Source organism: Hylobates moloch, unplaced genomic scaffold (genome assembly GCF_009828535.3).
Source record: "Hylobates moloch isolate HMO894 unplaced genomic scaffold, HMol_V3 SCAFFOLD_21, whole genome shotgun sequence".
NCBI classification, from domain to species: domain Eukaryota; kingdom Metazoa; phylum Chordata; class Mammalia; order Primates; family Hylobatidae; genus Hylobates; species Hylobates moloch.
In genome coordinates, this window is record NW_026652296.1 from 33,028,520 (window position 1) to 33,052,149 (window position 23,630).

At 38.9% G+C, this 23,630-nt stretch overlaps 1 protein-coding gene across 5 annotated transcripts in view; it reads left to right on the forward strand.

The window, feature by feature from the left end:
- ATRN (attractin) overlaps nt 1-23,630 on the forward strand; it is a 187,505-nt gene that overhangs the window by 78,848 nt on the left and 85,027 nt on the right. For all 5 annotated transcript variants that reach the window (XM_058432761.1, XM_032143129.2, XM_058432758.1 and 2 more), the window contains 7 exons: nt 1,344-1,549; nt 3,183-3,351; nt 13,006-13,096; nt 14,282-14,525; nt 15,880-16,063; nt 16,818-16,972; nt 18,944-19,028. In XM_058432761.1, coding sequence (XP_058288744.1) covers nt 1,344-1,549; nt 3,183-3,351; nt 13,006-13,096; nt 14,282-14,525; nt 15,880-16,063; nt 16,818-16,972; nt 18,944-19,028 — 1,134 coding nt within the window. The remainder of the gene's footprint in view (nt 1-1,343; nt 1,550-3,182; nt 3,352-13,005; nt 13,097-14,281; nt 14,526-15,879; nt 16,064-16,817; nt 16,973-18,943; nt 19,029-23,630) is intronic.

Below are 23,630 nucleotides of genomic sequence, written 5' to 3' on the forward strand. Positions count from 1 at the left end.
ATGGCTAACATAGATTGAGAGCTTACAGTGTGCCAGGCATAGTGTCAGGCAGTTTACATGGATTTTCTCATTTAAAATTCTTCTATAAATTCAGTGAGGTCTGGGCTCTGTTTTTCTACTCATTTATAATTGAGGAAACTGGCAGGAAAAGGTTAGTAGATTGTCAAAGTAAGTGGTGGGACCACAATTTAAACCCAGGTGTTGCTGCTATTGAACTTCTTCTAGAAGAGAGGGACTTTTCTGCTAATGGACAAAAACGTTGGAATTTTACAAAGTACAGCTCAACAAATATTACTAGTTGTCATGTACTCAATAGCAGAAGAAATCTATGCTCATTAAAGTACCTTGATAGTCCATTTATCCCCCCGTTTTAAATTCTGAATTACATTGTTTCAAAGCACTGTCAGTATAATTATCTTGTTATTATGAGATGCGTTATAGTTCAATTCTTTTTTTTTTTTTTTTTTTTGAGACGGAGTCTCACTGTGTCACCCGGGCTGGAGTGCAGTGGCATGATCTTGGCTCACTGCAACCTCCACCTCCTGGGTTCAAGCAATTCTCCTGCCTCAGCCTCTTGAGTAACTGGGATTACAGGCGCCCGCCACTACGCCCAGCTAATTTTTTGTGTATTTAGTAGAGACGGGGTTTCACCAAGTTGGCCAGGCTGGTCTCGAACTCCTGACCTTGGGATTCGTCCACCTTGACCTCCCAAAGTGTTGAGATTACAGCTGTGAGCCACTGTGCCTGGCCATAGTTCAATTCTTACATTAAGTTAAACGAGCCTGCCTTCTTCCATCTGAAGTGAGTAGATAAAATTACTAAGGAATTTTAAATATACCAATCTGGGCAGTAACCTTAAATTCTATTAAGTACAAATTTTCAGAGACTATACAGAGGAATATGTACCATGAGGATGGTAGTTTATTGTTGGCAGTTTGTTTTATTCTTTTCCTTCCCAGACTTCCAAGCATGAATTCAGCAACTCTATAAAGCTTATCATTAGGAGGCTACCAAGAAGAATAGGATAGTCCTCCCATCCTTGAGGAGCTAACAGTTCTGCACAAATCTCCTACCTCCTTGTAATTTCTTTGACTTTATGAGTTATTTATTCTTATCCTCTTATTATGAGAATCCAGGAGGGTTGATTTGATTTCATTGCTTGTACTCAGGCTCTAGCTATGCAGTATTGAGCAAACCCATTTGGACTGAATCCTTAAGTACTGCAGTTACACTTGTGAATAAACTGAGACAGTGAGATTCTTAAACCTGTGTGGGAGGAAGTTATGCTAAGTTAATCGAAGCGTTGCATTATGTTAATGTAATTTTCCCTGCTATTTTTACAGTTTTGATATGTGTCCGAATAACTGCTCAGGCCGAGGAGAGTGTAAGATCAGTAATAGCAGCAATACTGTTGAATGTGAATGTTCTGAAAACTGGAAAGGTGAAGCATGTGACGTTCCTCACTGTACTGACAACTGTGGTTTTCCTCGTCGAGGCATCTGCAATTCAAGTGATGTCAGAGGATGCTCCTGCTTCTCAGACTGGCAGGGTAGGAGCTTCTTTCATTTTTATTTTTTCTTCCATTTATAGAACATTCCCACTAAATAAATTATAGATTGACTTTATTCTTAGCACCTATATAATTTATATTAATCAAATACCCGGTAGCATTTAAGCTTGAAACATCTCTCTATCTAGCTGCTTATGAATTTCAGTTTCATACATGTGTGGTCGTGGTCTCTAGAATTATGGAGGGTCAGCCATTTTTTGCAACCTGTTTGTGAAAGTTGGAGAACTTGGACTCAGTCATAAAAGAATGTAGCAGAGAGCCAAGCTGGGAGATCGGACAAGAGCTGACAATAATGGTATTTCCTCAGAAACACACTCTAAGTTCAGAGAAAATTGGAGTCAGTTATATATTAGAATCTTAAAGGAGTTAGCTAATAGTATTCTCTACAGAAATAATTAAAGAAGCTTTAGGGAATTATTTAAGGGCTGAGTGATAATAACTGTTATTAATTTGGTGATCTTCCTTGTAAACTTACCCCTTCCTCAGAACCTTTTTATTTTGAAAGGAAACATGCTTGTTTAAATACCTTAGTTTGTTGGGTTTGCCTGACATTGTAGAGTTAATAACTGAAGCATTTCAGTATCTACCATTGTGCAAATATTGCAGCAGAAGCCAAACCTCCCAAGAATGGAGTCTGTCTCTTCAATTTGTTTAAGTTTCTTGATTTACCAGAAGATGGATAGTTTGTATGATTGCTCCCAGGTCTAGTTATCACACTTATTCCTCCATATCCATAAGTTCTGCATCTGCAAATTCAAACAACCATGTGTAGAAAATATTCAGGAAAAAACCACAATAAAAGATAATACAGGTTGGGTGTGGTGGCTCATGCCTGTAATCGCAGCACTTTGGGAGGCCAAGGCAGGTGGCTCACTGAGGTCAGGAGTTCGAGACCAGCTTGGCCAACATGGTGAAACCCTGTATCTACTAAAAAATACAAAAATTAGCTGGGCATGGTGGCAGGTGCCTGTAATCCCAGCTACTCGGGAGGCTGAGGCAGGAGAATATCTTGAACCCTGGAGGCGGAGGTTTCAGTGAGCCGAGATCATACCACTGCACTCCAACATGGGCAACAGAGCGAGACTCCGTCTCAAAAAAAATAATAATACCACCAATAAAAGATACGCATATTAAAACAACCATTTACATAGCATTTACATTGTGTTAAGTATTATAAGTAATCTAGAGGTGAGTTAGAGTATATGGCAGGATGTGTGTAGGTTATATGCAAGTGTTACATCACTAGTTTATATTAGGGACTTTGAGCATCTGTGGATATTGAGGGATAACTGTATGTTTTATCCTTAAGATTTTTCATGTGAGTTAACTATTTATTTATCTGTGCTTTCTCCTGAGAGTTGCTTAAGCAGGTATTTCATTACCAAAAAAACCCTAACCTGGATATAGTCAAGTCATTATTGGAAAGTATGTGATTTACCCTTGGTCAATACCCTGAATAAATTAAAATAACAAATTAAAGGATTTGTCTGATATTTAAATTCTAAAGGAAAGACTATTATTTAAATATTTGTTACATTTAGATAATTAAAACTTGAAATGCAGTAAGCTTTAAAGTGTCTTTTGTGAAGCTAATTCATTATGTTTTTATTAGGTCCTGGATGTTCAGTTCCTGTACCAGCTAACCAGTCATTTTGGACTCGAGAGGAATATTCTAACTTGAAGCTCCCCAGAGCATCTCATAAAGCTGTGGTCAATGGAAACATTATGTGGGTTGTTGGAGGATATATGTTCAACCACTCAGATTATAACATGGTTCTGGCGTAAGTTGTTTTAAACATTTTTGCAAGAAGCTTAGTTTTTTTTTTTTTTGAAAATTTATAAAGCACAGATAAACAAAAATAAATCACCAGTAATTCTACTACCTAAAGAAAATCCCTGTTAATATTTTGGTAGTAGTCTTTCAAATTGTTTTGACGTATGTTGAGTTTTTAAAATTGAATGCTACAAAAAATTCATTGTCATGATAAGCATTCATTTTTTTCAAATACTGTCTCTGATGTTTTGCTTTAAGTATATGTAGTAAGTTCTATATAAGTAGGGATTATTTTATCTTTTAATTTAATTAATAGTTCCAAGGTCAAATGGTTTGAATTTATAGTTTGCTAGTGGAAATTATACCATTGTCTGATACGTCCCAGGGTTCAAGGTCTATTTGCTGATCCCATGCTGCTCATTTTGAAGGGAGAATGTGTATTGTCATAGTGGAATTAGCTATGGAGGTGGACTTGTAGAAAAAATTTATAAACATTTAATCTTGCTGATTTTAGTATCTGGAACTTTTTTCTAGGCATTTTCTATTAATGAAGATTGTCAAAAAAAACCAGCATCTGTTCATTAAAGGATTCTGGAAATATGGCAGTGGTGGCCTAGTTTCTGCATCCCCCCAAACATAGTCGTTAAAACACATCACACAACTAGTCTAGCAAAATCAGAGAAACATGAGCAACATCTATAATAAAACTTGGTCAGGCTAGGTGCAGTGGCTCACACCTGTAACCCCAGCACTTTCAGAGGCTGAGGTGGGCAGATCACTTGAGGTCAGGAGTTTGAGACCAGCCTGGCCAACATGATAAAACCCCATCTCTACTAAAAATACAAAAATTAGCCAGGCACGGTGGCGGGCACCTGTAGTCTCAGCTGCTCAGGAGGCTGAGGCAGGAGAATTGCTTGAACCTGGAGATAGTGGTTGAAGATCAGATGGTTGTAAACGTGAAGCCTTATTTCCGGGCTCTCTATTCTGTTCCATTGGTCTATGTATCTGTTTTTGTACTAGTGCCATGCTGTTATTGTTACTGTAGCCCAGTAGTATAGTTTGAAGTTGGGTAACCTGATGCCTCCAGCTTTGTTCTTTTTGCGTAGGATTGAACTGGCCCAATCTCTATTCCCATTGCTGCTGCCTTTGTTCAAGCCCTTTAATTTCTGATGAGACTCCTGCAATGGTCAGGTCAGGTTAGTAGTTTTCCTCCAGGTTCTTTTCTTTCCCCATACATAGATTCAAACTATTTTCTTTGCCTGGAACACAAATGCTTTCCTGAATATGAATTTAAAGTCACATCTTATTACAGTTTTTAGGTACACAGATTTTAGGCATTTCATGTTTTTCATCAGAAGAGCTGTTTGCCAGCCCTGGGAGTGGCACAGGTGGCACCCAGAGATCTTGTAGGAGATTGGATCTCTACAAAGCTTTTCTTACACATCCCCCTTCCCTCTGGGGGAAAGAGAGCTGTCAGGCTGTATTCTTTCTTAGCTGGACAACCCAAAGGAAGCCCCAGAGTTGTTCAGGGGCTCATGCTCTTTCCAAACTCTACCTCAGCAAGTCATTTGTGTGGGCACCTCTTAGACAGTGTCATTATCAATAACTGCAGCCCCTCCATAATCTCATTTCTAAACGTTCCACATTCCACCTTGCTTCTTCTGTGGTGGACACTGTTGGTGCCTTGCCCAGATCTGTTTATCTTTACCTGGCTGGTGCAATGCACCCAGTCACCTGATGCTGTGCAATTTGGCTGTTGTCAGTTCATAGCTGACCCTTTCTCTGAAGAATTCTCTCAGCAGATTGGAGCTGTCTTACCAGGCACACCTAGAATACTATGCTCTATCCGCAGGATGTCCCCTAGTGTAGTGACCAACCAGTTTGCCTGGAACTCTCCCAGTTTTAGCACTGAGTCTTGTGTCCCAAGAAACCCCTCAGTACTGGATGAAATGGGATGGTCACCCTGGCCTCCAGCCGCTGACTGGCTGGATGGAGGTACATGAGTCTGACCCTGCTTCTACATGGGAAAATTCACGTTCCAGGGCTCCCCTTGGGATCAGGCCGAAGCTATACTTCAGCTGAGACCACCTTTTTGCTCATCCTCTCCTTCTTCCTACTACCTTGCTTGTCTCACTTCCTGATGTTTGTCAAAAGAGCATTCCCTCAGTAAATCACTTGTACAGGAATCTCTGTCTCCAGCTCTGCTTGCAGGGGATCTTACCTGAGACATTTTCCAATCTTTTCAGATCTTTCTCTCTAATACCCCAACAGTTTTTGATCTCCACGTGGGTCTATAATTCATTGATTCTTTCTCTCTCCCTCTCCTGTTCTCCTTCTTAACTCTAATATCTTCTTTTCATTTTTCAAATTCCTACCACCTTTTCTTCTGTTTTCATTCTCAGTTAATGGCCTTGCTTCCTGCTTCTCTTTGAAAGATAAAGGTCAGAAAACGATTTCCACAAACTCCTACCACCACATTTCCCCTTCACCTACATCTGTGCCCCTTTATTGTCTTCTTTTCTGTAGATCAGTGCTGTCTCATAGAAGTTTCAGGCATCATGAAAATGTTCTGTATTTACCCTGTCGTGTCACTGGCCACATGTAGTTATTTCACACCTGAAATGTGGCTAGTGTGAGTTAGCTGAATTTTTTATTTTCCATTCTTAGTTCTCATCTTACTTGATCTGGCACCAACATTTGATACAGTTAATCCTTCCCTCCTCTTTTAAACACTTTCTTTAGTTGGCTTCCAGGACACCACATCCCCTTGATATTTTTTTTAATTCCATATTCTTTCTCAGCCTCTTTAGCTGGTTTCTCTTCAGCTGACTGACTTCTGAATGATGTCAGACCAGGGCTTAACCCTTGGTCCATTGCTGTCTGTTTAGTCACTCTTTTGGTGACCTCATATAGTATCTTGGCCTTTATACTTGGTGACTCTCAAATTTGTATTTGCAGCCAAGACTTTTTACCTGATCCCCTATCTCCAGTTCTTTAATTGATGTCTCAACCTTCTGGCTGTGTACTAGGCATCTTATGCTCAGCATGTCCCACACTCATCTTTTTCTCAAGGCTGCTCTTCCCCCAGATGTCCCTATCTCAGTTAATGGCCACTCCATCCTTCTATTTACTTAAGGCAGAAATCTTGGGTCATCTGTGACTTCTTGTTTCTTCACACCCCATATTGGTATATTTATTAGTTATCTCTCGCTACATAACAAATTACCACAAACTTAGCAGCTTAAAACAGTTGCATTTATTATCACCATTTCAGTTGGTCAGGAATCCTCTGTAATCAAGGTGTCAGCTGGCCTGCATTCTCATCTAGAGGCCTGAGTGAGGAAGAATTCATTTCCAAGCTCACTCAGGTTGCTGGCAGAATGAATTTCCTTGTGGTTATAGAACCGAGGGTCCCAGCTTTCTGCTGGCTATTGACTTGAGGCTGCCCCTCAATTTACGGAGGCTGCCTTCAGCTCCTAGAGCTTACCTCAGTTCCTAGAGGCCACCCAGTTTCTTGTCAGCTGGGCTTCACCAGTATAGCTGCTTACTTCATCAGGTCACAAGGAGAGTCTCTAGACTGAGTCTGCTAGCAGGATGGATGTCACAGAAATGATATCCTATCATCTTTGCCATATTCTGTTGGTTAAAAGCAAGTCATAGATCCTGCTTACCTCCTAGGGGAGGGGATTGTACATGGGTATGAATACCAGGAGGTGGACATCATAAGGACTACCCCAGTGTCTGTCTGACACAATAGGTCAAATCTTGTTAGCTCTACCTTTAGAATCTATCCCAAATCTGATCACCTCTAGTGCTGCCACCATGAGAAGAGAAGGTAAAATTAAAGGCACGAAAGTGATTGTGCCTTCTGCTGTTATACTAGATGTTATGAAAGGCACATATTTACCATTATGTGATTTTACCCTAACATCCTCCCTGTCTCTTGAAGCAAGAAATCTGGGAGTCTTTAGATATTTCCGTATGTTCTCCTCTTCATACCATAATTTCATATTAAGCCCCCTCAACTCTGTCACCAAATACATGTCATATTTATTCTTTTATCTTTATGTACAGCCTGCTGTTATCTCTTACTTAGTCTTCAGCAGTAGGTTTCTATCAAATCTGTTCATTTCCATTTATTCCTATTAATCAAATTGCTAAACATGAACTGGGGTGCCATTTAACAATATAAATAATATCATTTACTACCTTCTTAAAACCCATCAGTGTCTTGCCTTTGGACTTAATGGCCCTGCATGATGTGACCACTATTTACCTTCCCAGACTCAGTCTTTTCCTCTCCTGCCATCATTCACAGCACTCCTGCCCCACCAACCTGCTTTCTTACCCAAAACGTACAGTGTACATCATTACCTTAAGAGGCTGTGCGTTTGCCATTCCCTTGGTCTAGACTGTTCCTGCTGTTGTGCCTCAGGGCTGGTGTCTTCTTACCCTTTAGATCTCAGTGTGATTTTCCCAGAGAGATCTCTGACCATCCAGTTCAGACATTTCTCCCTGTTCTTCCTCATTTTCTTTACAGCAGTGTTAGTGATTTTTTGTTATGTCAGTGCACGCTGTTGTACTTGCTCTTTGTCTGCCTTTGCCAAGTTCTTCAAGGTTAGGGACCTTGTTTACTCACTGCACTCAGAGCTTAGCTCATAGAAGGTACTCAGATAAGTATCAGATAAACGGGGGAGTAAATGATTTATTTCCTTCACAAACATCTGTTCCTGGAAATATGAATATCACCTATTACTTTTTTTTGACTGACGTACTTCATGAGCCACATTGTTTTTTAGATCATAACTTTTTTTTCTTCTTGATCAAAACATGATTTTCTACAGCTTTATTTGTTTCATGTAAATATTAGCATAGTTCCAAATAATGAACTTTCATGAAAATTTAATTTAGTGATTCATTTTAGAAGTAGTGTTTCTGGAACTTAGATTACAGATTTTTATTTATTTATTTATTTATTTTGAAATGGAGTCTCACTCTGTCATCCAGGCTGGAGTGCAGTGGTACAGTCTCGGCTCACTGCAGGCTCCACCTCCCGGGTTCATGCCATTCTCCTGCCTCAGCCTCCCGAGTAGCTGGGACTACAGGCGCATGCCACCACGCCCGGTTAATTTTTTGTATTTTTAGTAGAGACGGGGTTTCACCGTGTTAGCCAGGATGGTCTCAATCTCCTGACCTCGTGATCTGCCCGCCTCGGCCTCCCAAAGTGCTGGGATTACAGTCGTGAGCCACTGCGCCCAGCCAGATTACAGATTTTATAGTCATTTATACTCTTACATAAAAGTATTTTAGGAATTGCTCTTCTTATCATTTTCCTCACAGTCCTGTTAACGCAAAACTTTTTAGTTGCATTAAAAAGCAGTTCCCATTTTGTTACCCAATGGTCCTCTTGTGAAATAAGTGGTCTTGGTCCCCTGGATTAAGATTGCCAGTTGAAACTTCATTACCAAATTTCCTTCTCTTGAGCAGAAAAGTTTTTTTTTTCTTTTTTTTAAGTTTAAAAAAAATATATTAGGAAATCAATCAGCGGTCAAACAAATAAGCAAAGTAGCATCACCGAATCCAATAAATGTTAAAGCAGACTCATGGAACACCAAGTGTGACCTGACCTCTTACGTACCCCACAGAAACCACACTGGAGGAGATTCTGATAATTCTCGGTGATAGCCCAAAATCTAGAAGGAAGCAAACTGAGTGAGCATTACTGTTTTTGACTGTAACTGAAGAGTAGGAGACATAGTTGCTGGGGAGGATTAGGTGAAAGGGGGAGAAACTGACCAAGTGGCTGATTCCCTACCCAGAACTCAGGGCTTCTATTTAAATTAGAATATGGTCTGAGCACTGTAGTAGACCACAAACAAAATCTCAGAGGAGAGGAGAGGAGAGTCTGGGTATTTTATTCTAACAGACTGCACTCTCATCTGAGCCCCAACATTTCCTTAGACTTCAGAAGACTAGATAGAACAGAAAATACCAGCCCTCACACTAAAGCTATGGAAAGGATAGAAATTCAATAAACTTGTCTTAGATACAGTGGGAACAGAATTAAGAAATCACCCACACTTTGCAAATGAAATGTTTGGAGAGCTATGTCTAACCTCAAATAAGATGAAAGAAGTGGCATCGTAGCTAGTGCAAATATTCTATGATGAAAAAATAAAGAGGAAGAAAGACTGCAGCCTGTAAAATCTTAACAAGAACCCATCATGGAGGAAAAGCAGCTTCAAGGAGCAGAAGGAGATTCCTTCCAACTGCTTCGTGCTGCAGTTCAACTTAATGAGAATTTGAATTCAGAAAAACAAGCTAGAAGACAAGGTGATAATAACAGAAGAATTGGGAGGTTATAGGTCTAAAGAAATATGAATAAATTAGATACAGCAAAAATTAGAATGAAAATTTAATTACTGACAGGTTGAGATAATTGTAGTAATACATTGGAAAAATAAACAGAAAAGCAAAAACACATGAAGGACAGGAAGTGATCAAATAGAACTATAATTGCTGTCACTGAAGAAAAGAACCTAACACACGTAACAGTTGGAATGAAACAGCACAAGGTGTTTCAGAAAAATTTTATAGTTTCTTCATGACAAAACCTGATTTGATCAAGTTATTGAACTTTTTGTGCTTGGAGTGTATCCAAGAAAAACAAAGTCATTGAACTTTTGGGATAAAGGACAAATTATTATTTGGGAGGCCTCAGGTAGTTCTGTGCTATCTGCTGGCTGGGGTCATGTCTAGTCTCCACAGAGCCTTTGCCTTGGTCTTTAGGTGGCCCGATTGGGTTACCAGGCCATTATGGAGTTTGAAACCTGTACCCTGTGGTACATGATGGTCATTGGCTTGCCAGCCATCCTAGAGGGGTCAAGGGAGGTGCTGTCACTCTATGGAAGACATCTTTTTCTGAATTTCTGGAATCTATCTTTGCTTATTTGCTTGTTTAGGTCTTAGAATTAGTTGTTCACGATTCTGTTATCTTGGATTCAGCTCCCAGAAGGAGCATTTATCTGGTACTTGGAATTTATGTTTTATTGCATCAGTATTGTTCTTGTCTTATGCTTTTTTTCTCTGTGTTGAGAGATGATTAACAGCATGTTGTTTAAGTGTCTTCTGATAGTTCACCTTAGCCAGATTATGGGGACCTGCCAGCACCTAAGTGTCTCTAACAAGCTCTTGGTCTGACTTGTTGACAGAAGAGGAGCAAAATACATTAAGAGACAGATTGGGCACTCTCCGTGCCCTTTGACAGAAATGTGGAGACCTGTTTCTGTGCTTCCTCTGTTTCTTTCCTTTCTTTGAAATGTACAGAAACAAGCCTCTGGCTTGAACATAAAGTCTATATGTGTAGTTGGAAGCTATATGAGTCCTTCTCAGGAAACACCTTTCATAGCCAGAATTCCACAAAAGCTTTGTAGTGGTATGCAGTCCATTTTATAAAAACATATTCCTGGATGGATTTATTTCTATTTGAAGTAAAATACAATATCATGTCATAAAAACAATAGAGGTTGCAGGTAGGCAGAGAAGAAGAGAGAATGAGAATGATTCAGAATTCTTCAGGCTTCCAGGCAGAAAAGCAAACCATGAAAAAAGAGGGAAATAAGCTGGCCACAGACTTCTCCGTAGCAATATTTTCAATACCAGCAGTGTTCAAGGGAGCAACATCTGCAAGGTTCTGGAGGAAAAAAATGATGGTCCAAGGATAGTGTACCCAGCCAAGGTGTCATTCTGCTGTAAAGCTGGCAGGCGGAGATTCTCAAACAAGAGTTTATTCAGGGAAAGAGTACTATGAGCTCTACTTAAACAAAACAAAACAAAAACTCACTTGACAGTGAAATCCAGAGGAGAATTGAAGAGCTCAAGAAAGAGAAGTTGTGGTAAAAGGACTATGAGGAGATTGATGCAGCTAAAATTCAGAACTATGGAATTACTGTTACCGAATGTAGTGTAAATGTTAAGGACCTGGACATTGTAAAAATTTTATAACAAAAATTGGAAGAAGAAATGAGAGGCAATGTGAGTGCTAAGATTTTTCGCTTTCAAAGCAAGAAGTTAGTGAATTCTGTACAAAAACAAATTGCATATAACTTTAAATTCAACCTCTAAATAATTTTTCATGTATTTTTAAGTATGCAATATTCCAAAAATATATAAAATAATAGTTATATGTGCAATTCATATTTAGTAGTTGTCACCATTTGTTATATTTGCTTCAGATAGTGTATAAAATATTTAAGATGAAAGGCTTAGAGAAAATTAATACCAATGGATTCACCACCGGGTTAGAAAATAGAACACTGCTAACACAGATGAAGTCCCTTGCATGTCCCTCCAAAGTCCCAGAGATAAGCTGTATCCTGATTTTGGTGTCAGTTGTTCATACTTTCATATATATGTTATACTTTACATATATGTTATACATTATATATATATGAAAGCATAGTAGAATTAAATTTTCTGTTTTTAGTCTTTATAGTAACAATATTCTGCAATGTGCTATTTTAGCTTAACGTTGTTTTGAGATTTATGTTGACATATCTTGCTGGAGTATATTTTTCATTCTGTACACTTATTCTTTATGTTATCTATCTGGATATTTTACCATGTATTTGTTGATTTTCAATGGATGGACATTTATTTGTATTCTTTTTTTGCTATTGTGATAAACTTTCTTATACCTTTGTGCTTATATATGATAATGTTTTTCAAAATTTCTTAAATACTTGGAATATCCAGGTAAACTTTTATAGAAAAGAAACATTTACTTAGATATAACAATATTGTTTCTTTTTGGTTTATTTTTTTTTCCATTTTATGAAAATAATTAAAATTAACACTTTATTAACAGTATTCTCTTAGATGCATAGAAAGATGTCTGGAATGATGTTTACTTAATGATATTTATTTCTAGATCATGGAATGTGGGATCATTTTAAAAAACTTTTAGCTCTTTATTCTTTGTATTGGTTACATTCTTTATAATGAACATGTAGGATTTTTATAAAAACAGAGTTTTTCTCAAAAGCAAAAACTCAAAAGTGAGTACTTTAAGATATTGAATGTGATTATTCAATAATGCATGAATAAGTATAAATTGCATGGCAGGATTATAAATTATTTTCTTTTTGGCGTTTTTGTATTTTAAGGTCTTTATATTCATAGTACAAGTGAAATGCTATAATGGTATTCTGGCTTTTGAAAATGTGTTTTTAGTCAATTATATAAAGAAAAGGAAAGATTAGTAATGTTCTTTTACTTAATTATCATCCCTTTTTTGGTACCTATCTTCAGTTTCTCATGATTAAATAAAAGTTATTGTAATAAAATTTTGAGTCCCTTGAGTACAATGCAACCTATAAACGATTTAGACTGTGTATAGAAGAGGTTTTCAGGAAGTGTTAGAACCTTCCAGTAGCTTTGTATTCCATTCTTTTCCCAGGATTTTGTAGTCCAGCTCCTCTTCCTGAGTTATCACGTGTCCAGTGGGCCCAGGTGTCAGGTTTATTTGTGAAGGTGACAAGTGCCCCCCTGCATCCATGGTAGATTTAGTGAACATCTCCAAACTGGATTATGTCACAAATAAAATAGTATGAGATGTTCTGTCTTACTCGTTGGGTGAAAATATGATCTGTTTGTTTTGTAGGTATGACCTTGCTTCTAGGGAGTGGCTTCCACTAAACCATTCCGTGAACAGTGTGGTTGTTAGATATGGTCATTCTTTGGCATTATACAAGGTAAAGCATCTCCACTCTGTGCTAAGCAAGAAACTAAGTTTTCCTCAGTTACTTCATGTATTACATAGTTGAAAAGCTACCTCAGTGTTGGTTTTTAGTTGGAGAAAACTTTTTATTGGGGGCTTTATATAATTGGCTAAGTTATAAGTAGAAATTAAAATGGAAACTTTTTTAACTCAAGAGATTTTAATGGCTTCAAACTGTAATGGGATATTATAATTATGGCACTAAATGGTTAAAGATGTAGATTAAAAAGTGTAGATTAGCTTTTATTTTTATAAGCAAGTTTAGCCAAGAATAGCCACATTGTAATGTGGCTGAATAAACATTTTCATTTCCTCATTTTTATAGATAGATGGTAGGATGAGGCAACTTTATTTTTCCAAGTCCTTTTATACCGTAAAAGATTCGTGTGAGGAAGTCCAAGAAAACCGGTGAAGTATTAGAGATGTAAATATGATTAGTTTTATTTCCCTTTTTCCTTTTTTTAATCCTTTTCCTGGTAACTCAATGAAAGGCGCCCTTTGCTAACCCTTAAAATTTTTTAAATTTATTTTTTATTGAGGTAAAATATACATATATAATAGTACCATCTTTACCATTTTTAAGTGTACAGTTTGGTGGTGATAAATACATTTACATTCTTTTTTTCCTTCTTCATTCTCCCCCGCCAGCCTGCCAGCCTCTGGTAACCACCAGTCTACTCTCTATCTTCATGAGATCCACTTTTTTAGCTCCTACATATGATTGATAATGTGATATTTGTCTCTCTGTGCTTGGCTTATTTTACTTAACATAATGACCTCCAGTTCAATCCATGTTGCTACAAAATGACTGGATGTCCTTCTTTTTAACGGCTGAATAATGCTCCATTGTGTATATATACACCACATTTTCTTTATCTAATTATCCACTGAGAGACACTTAATTGTTGATTCCATGTTTTGGCTATTGTGAATTGTGCTGCAATTAACATGGGAGTGCAGATATCTCTTTGATACGTTCATTTCCATTCTTTTGGATATATACCCAATATCGAAATTGTTGGATCATAGGGTAGTTCTATTTTTAGTTTCTTGACTAACCTTCTTTAAGCTGAGAATAATATTGAGCTTTTGTTCTTCTCTGTTCTCAGATTTAATCTTTTCAATGTTTTTAAAAATTTTGTTTGCATTTTTTTCCTAGGATAAAATTTACATGTATGGAGGAAAAATTGATTCAACTGGGAATGTGACCAATGAGTTGAGAGTTTTTCACATTCATAATGAGTCATGGGTGTTGTTGACCCCTAAGGCAAAGGAGCAGTATGCAGTGGTTGGGCACTCTGCACACATTGTTACACTGAAGAATGGCCGGGTGGTCATGCTGGTCATCTTTGGTCACTGCCCTCTCTATGGATATATAAGCAATGTGCAGGAATATGATTTGGGTAGGTATATTTTTTCCAGTAGATGCGTTTTGAACATCAGATTTAAAACCTCTAAGCTTATTATTTTGACTGTTTAGAAAGGTTCAACCTAATCTTAATTCAGTACTTTATCTTGAAACATGGTAAACACTGGGCCCAGGCGTGGTGGCCCACTCCTGTAATCCCAGCACTTTGGGAGGCTGAGGCGGGCGGATCACCTAAGGTCAGGAGTTCAAGACCAGCCTGGCACCAACATGGTGAAACCCTGTCTCTACTAAAAATACAAAAATTAGCCTGGCCTGGTGGCGGGCACCTATAATCCCAGCAACTCAGGGGGCTGAGGCAGAAGAATCACTTGAACCCAGGAGGTGGAGGTTGCGGTGAGCCGAGATTGCACCACTGCACTCCAGCCTGGGGGACAGAGTGAGACTCCATCTCAAAACAAACAAACAAACCCAACATAGTTAACATTGATGTATTACCAGTGAAATGCAGATTATTGATGCTCCTATGTAGTATGTATTTGTTACTGTCAATTTGGTAAGGAGCCAAAGATGATGCAAAGTGCTTTGGGTATTTAAAATAAATAAATAAAAATGGTTCAAAACAACAAATATTGAAGAAAAAAAGATTTGCCTAGCCTTCTAGAGATTGGTTTAGTGGAGTATGATTTACCCTTAATAAAAAATATTTCCTTTGGTTAAATTTCATTGTATCTGTTGTGCAGTAGGAATACCAGGTATAATTAACATTTTGTGGCAGTAGGCCTATAAAATATATCTGTATATTGGTCACCAAAGGTTGTAGGGAATTAAGTGTTCATTTGAGTGGAATCTGATCTTTTTAATAAATTGAGACAGGATCTTGCTGTCTCACACAGGCTGGAGTGCAGTGGCACAATCATAGCTCACTGCAGCCTTGATGCCCTGTCCTCAAGTGATCCTCCCACCTTAGCCTCCCTAGCAGCTGGGACTACAGGTCCACCACTCCTGGCTAATTTTTTAATTTTAGTAGAGGTGGGATCTTGCTATGTTGCCCAGGCTGGCCAACATAGCAGGCTTCAAGTGATCCTCCCACCTTAGCCTCCCAATGTGCTGGGATTACACACGTAAGCTTCGCCTGGCCCTGGGTGTTTTAAATTTAGTTAATTCTTTTCCTACATGACATATTAGAACATCAGAACATAGAACAGACTGGAATTAGGCCACATGGCTTTGTTATAAGTTTTAGGTGGCTTTCTTTAAAATATAAAGATAAAAAAGTGTATGTATCAGGTCTCCTGAAATCCATTCTCATGCCCTAAGCTCTTTGGACATTTTCAGTAGTAGAGAGGAGCAGCCTGCCATGCTTGCCTTTAACTGTTTTTCCTTTCCAGATAAGAACACGTGGAGTATATTACACACCCAGGGTGCCCTTGTGCAAGGGGGTTATGGCCATAGCAGTGTTTACGATGACAGGACCGGGGCCCTCTACGTTCATGGTGGCTACAAGGCTTTCAGTGCCAATAAGTACCGGCTTGCAGATGATCTCTACCGATATGATGTGGATACCCAGATGTGGTGGGTACTTTTTCTTGAGCTTTCACTTTAAGGTGTAAATTCTGTAGAGGCAATTGTTGAGAAAATATTGTGCTAACTTTCTGTTTTCATTCCTGGCAGATAATTCTGTTCAGCATTATATATAGAGAAACTGGGAAATAAACAGAGGGTAATAAAGTAGCTAGTATTTATTTTGTTGCATTATTCTGTAATTCTGTAGTAGGTTAGTTAGAAAATACTTGAGTTTTTTTTAACAAATGTAAAACAAATTTGAGTTACAAAATAATGTAATTATAAAGCAATGGTTTCTCTTCTTTTTCCTCACATATTTGATACCCTGCTATGGATACTGTTTTATATTCTGTCTGTCATAAAAATTGTCGTTTTTAGTAGCTGTGCAATACTCCATTTTGTGGGTATGCTGAGACTGTGCAGGTGAAAGTTTTGGTTTCTTTCTAGTTTTTATGTTACTAAGAAACCATTATGCATTAAGCTTCTGTCAATATTTCACAAGATTTCTGCCCAGAAACGGGAATTATATAGCCACAGGGTATGAAGAGTTTAAGGTTCTTAATATATTTTGCCAAAATTCTTACAAGTCTTTAAAATTGTATATATTTATTGTTGAAAAACTTACTTATATGTAGGGAGAACTCTGGAAGGATTTGTACATTTGGGTCTGAGGTTAATAAAGTGGTTGTGCTTGCATTAGCAGATACATAAATATTCTTTAAAAACTAACCTTGTATTTATTATTTCTAAATAAACTCAAAAGGACCATTCTTAAGGACAGCCGATTTTTCCGTTACTTGCACACAGCTGTGATAGTGAGTGGAACCATGCTGGTGTTTGGAGGAAACACACACAATGACACATCTATGAGCCATGGCGCCAAATGCTTCTCTTCAGATTTCATGGCCTATGACATTGGTAAGTTTCCCAAAACCATTTTAGCTTCAGGCATCTTTTTGTCTATAAGCAACATTTAAAAGGAGACTGAAAATATTGCCAGTTCAAAATGATCAGGCCATTTGAAAGAGGTCCAAATGGTATTTTTTATATTCATTTGATGAATGTTACACATCTGGTAAAAATTATTTCTACATTAAATTCTTTTTGAAATCACTCCTGTTAATTGCTTGAATGCTAATTTTTAAAGCTGAGTTGAGGTGTCTAGTCTCTCCTTTGTAATGTTATGCCTACCTGGTAGTGTTACATAGTTGAAACCACCAGCATTGTGTTAAAATTGGTTCACATATTAGCTTTATCTCATTCCCTAGAAAACTGGTTTCTCACATGGTCTTGGTGTGGCAATATACCAGACCAGAAGAGGGCAGTATTTGTTCATGCAAGGCAAATGCATACCGGATGATCTCTTTCATAAAAATCGTCAGATGTTCATTTTAAACAAATTGTTATTTTTTTGGTTGTGGTAAAATACAAATAAAGTTTACCATCCTAACTATATTTAAATGTCTAGTTTAGTGATATTAAACACATTCATAATGTTATAAATCCATCACCACCATCCATCTTCAGAACTGTCTTCATCTTGTAAGACTGAACCTCTATACCCATTAAACAATAATGTCCCATTTCTTCCTCCCCACAATGCCTGGCAACCACTATTCTACAGTCTGTCTCTGTGATTTTGACTATTCTAAGTCAGACATTCGTCTTTAACAGACATTTGTGTGCCAGCCACTCAGTTTGTACATTGAGAAGATCAGATGAATAACTTAAAGCCCTTAGCCTCAAAGTAGAAGAGGTAGAGAAATGAGCAGACAATAGAATTGCACTTCAGGGTGTTTCTGGCTGAAAAGAATGTATAAGAGCACCTCTGAGTACTCTTTAAGTCATGGAGGGTAAGAGTGATAAACAGGGAACACTTTCTTAAGGAGGGGCCATCCCCTCTGGATCCTTGGGGACACTAGGTGTCAGGTAGGTGAAGTTAGGCAGCACTCTCCAGGCAGAGGAAACCCACTTTGCAGAGACACAGAAGTAGAAAAGACCAGCACATATTTAAGGGCTCAAAGAGTAAGACACTGAGTGTGAGGTTGGCATGGTATAGCAGCACCAGTTGGTATTAGATCCAGAAGAGAAGTTGCTAGTATGGGTCACAACAAAGGAAAATTAATCAATCTAGGGGATCTAGGAAAGGACTTTTTAAAAATTAGATAACATTTAAATTTTTTGAAATTTCATTTTCTACCTTTATTTTTCCATTTTAGCTACTAAATTTGGGCAAATCAATATAGAAAAGAGTGGAAAATAATTATGAGACCCATATGTTTTGCTGACATAAGCTTTGTAGAATGTAAAATTTGCTTGCTTTAAAAAACATTCTTGGCTGGGCGTGGTGGCTCATGCCTGTAATCCCAGAACTTTGGGAGGCCAAGGCGGGTGGATCACAAGGTCAGGAGATTGAGACCATCCTGGCTAACCTGTCTCTACTAAAAATAAAAAAAATTAGCCAGGCATGGTGGCAGGCGCTTATAGGCCCAGCTACTTGGGAGACTGAGGCAGGAGAATGGCATGAACCTGGGAAGAGGAGCTTGCAGTGAGCTGAGATCACACCATTGCACTTCAGCCTGGGCAACAGAGTGAGACTCTGTCTCAATTCTAGTGCATCAAACTGATAGGCAGTTGGGTGAGTGATCCGAATGTCATGGATTTTGGGTGCATTTGCTAGTTAGAATTGCGGTATGATCCTGCCTTTCTTCCATGCCCCGTTGCTCTGCTGCTGCTGCATTTTAACCCAGAAATGATGTTGTAACTGAGAAAATTGAGAGGCATGTTTTATGAGGTTCTCTTTGTTGTAGTATTCTTCCCAAAGAAAATGTCAGGTCCTGTTGATTAGAAATGGTAGTCCCTTTTAAAATATATTTTTCTTTCTCCTAGCCTGTGACCGCTGGTCAGTGCTTCCCAGACCTGATCTCCACCATGATGTCAACAGATTTGGCCATTCAGCAGTCTTACACAACAGGTAATTGGAGAAGAAGTGATTGCTCTTTTTCTTTTGTGTTTAAAATGAAAATAAAGGGCCCAGTACTGTGGCTCACGCCTGTAATTCCAGCACTTTGGGAGGCCGAGGCGGGTGATATACGAGGTCAGGAGATCGAGACCATCCTGGCCAACATGGTAAAACCCCATCTCTACTAAAAATACAAAAATTAGCTGGCCTTGGTAGTGTGTGCCTGTAATCCCACCTACTTGGGAGGCTGAGGCAGGAGAATCACTTGAACCAGGGAGTTGGAGGTTGCCATGAGACGAGATCGCGCCACAGCACTCCAGCCTGGCAACAGAGCAAGACTCCGTCTCAAAAACAAAGAAAAAAAGAAAAGTAAAGTGGAATTGGACTTAACATATTATTCACAAGATTCCCTCATCCCAGTAGTTTTTTTACAGGATTATGTGGGTATAAATTTTCTGATTTATGTTTAAAATATTTGATGTGGAGGTGAATTACTTTGAATGCCATGTTTATTGATCTGGTTTTGTTAGCATGCAAGAGCATGCTTTTTGGTGTGGTCTGAGTGCCTGGGGCAACAAAAGTTAAGTGCATGCCATTGTCTTACGTCCTTTGTTATTGTTTGTGGTATTTAGGTTGTCAAGTTTCTAGTAGTTGTATCTGAATAGTAAGAAGTTTGGAAAAGAGGAGAGAGGACACTTCAGATGGGGGGGATAAGGTAGGAGAACAGAGGTGGAGAGATTGTGAGGCTTAATATAGATCAAGTCTGTAGGCTCTGTATAATCAGAAGTCTGCAGTTCATTGCATTGTATCGCTCAAAAATGCCTGACCCAAACTACCAGAGCTCTTAAAAAAATTAGCCCTTGGAGAAGTCTCAGTCAAATAAGGGAGATTCAGAATGGCCACTCTACTTGTTCCTTATAGTGTGCTTTAAAGATTTTTAAGAAGTTAAACAGCCTAATCACATTATTAATTTTTCTCATTCAGTTTCTGCTATTATTACCACTGTCTGCTTTCCCTTTTTTAAAATTCTAAGCCATATAAATCCTAAGGATGTTTAAGTGTTACAATGCCTGCATCATGTTAGAATTCCTTTGGCTTTTGAAATTTCTGTTGTAACCATGAAAGACAGATGAGGTAATTTAACTTAGATTAGGAAAGATGAGAGGCTGGGCACGGTGGCTCACGCCTGTAATCTCAGCACTTTGGGAGGCCGAGGACGGCAGATTACTTGAGCCCAGGAGTTCGAGACCACCCTGGCCAACATGGCAAAACCCTTGTCTCTACTAAAAATACAAAAAAATTAGCCAGGTGTGGTGGCAGGCGCCTGTAGTCCCAGCTACTTGGGAGGCTGAGGCAGGAGAATCACTTGAACCCAGGAGGCGGAGATTGCAGTGAGCCAAGATTATGCCACTGCATTCCAGCCTGGGCGACAGCGAGACTCCATCTCAAAAAAAAGGAAAGTTGAGAAAGTGACATATTTTGGAGATGTTGTGAAGGAAGAGTTGAGACAATTTAGGAACTAGCTACTAGGAAAAGGTGCTATCTTTTATAAGGTAATTATTTAGTTTTTTAGCAATGTGTATGGTTTTACTATGAGAACATTTGACAATTAGAGACTAAAATGGAAGGATTTCTGGCCACCTTGCTAATTTGAAGTGTTATTATAAATCATAATCTGGAACTTCCTCAGTACAGAAGACCCTTAAAGCTTTCTAGCAAGTGCCTCTTGAGATTTTCATCTGGAACGCGGTGGGACCATTTTGTCATTATCATGCCTGTGGGAGCCTGGCCTCAGTTGTCTTCGTTTGTGTTCCTAGTTCTCCTAGCGCAGGATTTGGCACATAATAGACATTTGCCAAATGGCAGGTATTAGTACAGTAATAACTAGCAAACAAATGAATCTTTTATAAAACATTCTTAGATTTTATTCAAACTCAGAGAAGTTGAGACTTTACCATAAAATATAATTTAACCATGAGTCAAAATTGGGAATGCCTTCCCTGAGTTGTAATGTTTTTATTTTTTGTGATTCCAGTGGTGTGTTTGAACCCTGATATGTAAGTATCTGTGTGTGTGAGACAGGATTGGGTAGGTAGCAGGAGACCCTGAGGGAGGCCAGCTACTAAAAGGCCATAGTTTTGGTTTAATTTTATGAAATAATTTACGGAAAAAGAAACTTTGATTCGCATCATTTCTTCATGCTTTAAGTGGATCAACAGCATTGGGTGAGCTGTGCCTTCCTTGGTTGTCATTGAGATTTTGAGGGAGGCAGGAAGGAGGAGGAGAGATGGCTGTGACCAAGGCGGCAGGAGATGCAGCTGTGCCTCTCAGTTGCCTGCTCCATGTGTCTCTGAGGGACTCTCCCTAACTTTGCAGAGCCCCTGTGCAACCCGATGGATTCCCAACTGCTGAGAACACCAACTGTACTGGGAAGAGGAGGTTGCTTAATTTAAGCAACAAATTAACTAGTTGAATCTAGCCTGCTTACTGTGGTACTGAGTAAGCCGATAGCAAGGTTAAAAATGAAACCTAGCCGGGCGTGGTGGCTTACGCTTGTAATCCCAGCACTTTGGGAGGCCGAGGCGGGCGGATCACCAGGTCAGGAGATCAAGATCATCCTGGCTAACACTGTGAAACTCCATCTCTACTAAAACTACAAAAAAATCAGCTGGGCGTGGTGGCAGGCGCCTGTAGTCCCAGCTTCTCAGGAGGCTGAGGCAGGAGAATGGTGTGAACCCGGGAGGCGGAGCTTGCAGTGAGCTGAGATCGCACTACTGCACTCCAGCCTGGGCGACAGAGCGAGACTTGGTCAAAAAAAAAACCAAAAAAACCTGATATTAATTTTTTAGTTTTTGAAATCTACCAGTAAGTATTTCAGCTGAGGCCGGGAATGGTGGCTCATGCCTGTTATCCCAGCACTTTGGGAGGCCAAGGCGGGAGGATCACTTGAGCCCAGGAGTTTGAGGCTGCAGTGAGCAATGATGGTGCCACTGCACTCCAGCATGGGTGACAGAGTGAGACCCTAACTCAAAAAAATATATATTCCAGATTACAATTTATTTTCATTATTCACAACTCTATAAAGTAACTATAAACACTGAATTCTTGAATATTGAATTATTGCTCCTAGGGGAAATACAGGGTTATGTTTCTGTAAGCCTCTGATGACAACATTTTCATCAACCAGTCAGCATACATAACTTTCTTTTATGTGTGTTTCTATTTAAAAACATCTTATTTAATATATATTCTTGATTTATTAACATTGAGCTCACAGCCAACAGCACTTTAACTTATGCCTGAACAAAGCTTATGTAACACACGTATTTTCTCAGTAAGGCTCATCACAGCCTTCTTACACTTAGAAACACTAGACAGCACTTCAGCACTGCATGGGGGCCATTTTCAACAGTGAAAGCACTAACATAAGGCACAAAAATGCATAAAATATGGCACTAGATACATCATGGAAGGGACACTTGTTTGTAGTATGATAGTTGAAACAAGAAGGGAGAGCATCTCCTTGTTTGACCTTAGCCAGGAATATGCATGTGTGTCAACTCAAATTTTTTGCCATTCTGTGCACACACATGCTAGTAAATGACCATGAAACTACTGCAAGTATTGATTTTGGAGTTAGAAATAGATTTTGTAAGTAGGCAAATTTGCAAATATGGAATCTACAATCTGCAGATATGATCATGCGTCGCTGAATGATAGGGATACATTCTGAGAAATGCATCCTTAGGCAATTTCATCATTGTGCCAACATCACAGAGTGTACTTATATAAACTTAGGCTACACATCTAGGCTATATGGTATGGCTTGTTGCTCCTAGCTACAAGCCTGTGCAGCATGTTACTATACTGAATACTGTAGGTCATTGTAATGCAATGTAAGTATTTGTGTGTCCAGGCATATCTAAACGTAGAGAAGGTACAGTAAAAATGCAATATGAAAGATAAAAAAATGTACACCTATACAGGCCACTTACCATGAAGGGAGGGAACATGCAGGACTGGAAGTTGTTCTGGGGAAGTCTGTGAGTAGACTACACTACTGTAGACTTTGTAAACACTATACACTTAGGCTACACTAAATTTATTTTAAAATTGTTTTCTTCAATAATAAATTAACCTTAGCTTACTAGATGACAGCCATTGTACATGCCATCCATCATTGATGGAAACATCATTATGCAGAACCACATGACTATAATGAGGATTGGCTGTCTTTTAAAGATGAAGACTTAATTTTTAAAACACAACCCCTATACAGTTATCACACTTTTAAAGTTAATTCTTTAAGCGAGGTGTGGTGGCTCACGCCTGTAATCCCAGCATTTTGGGAGGCCAAGGCAGGAGGATTGCTTGAGTCCAGGAGTTCAACACCAGCCTGGGCAACACAGCAAGACCTCATCTCTACTAGAAATACAAAAATTAATTGATCATGGCGGTGCGTGCCGGCTGTCCCAGCTACTCAGGAGGTTGAGGTGGGAGGATTGCTTGAGCCCAGGAATTTGAGGTTGCACTGAGCTATGATGGTGCCGTTGCACTCCAGCCTGGGTAATGGAGCAAGATTCTAACTCAAAAAAAAAAAAAAAAAAAAAAAGT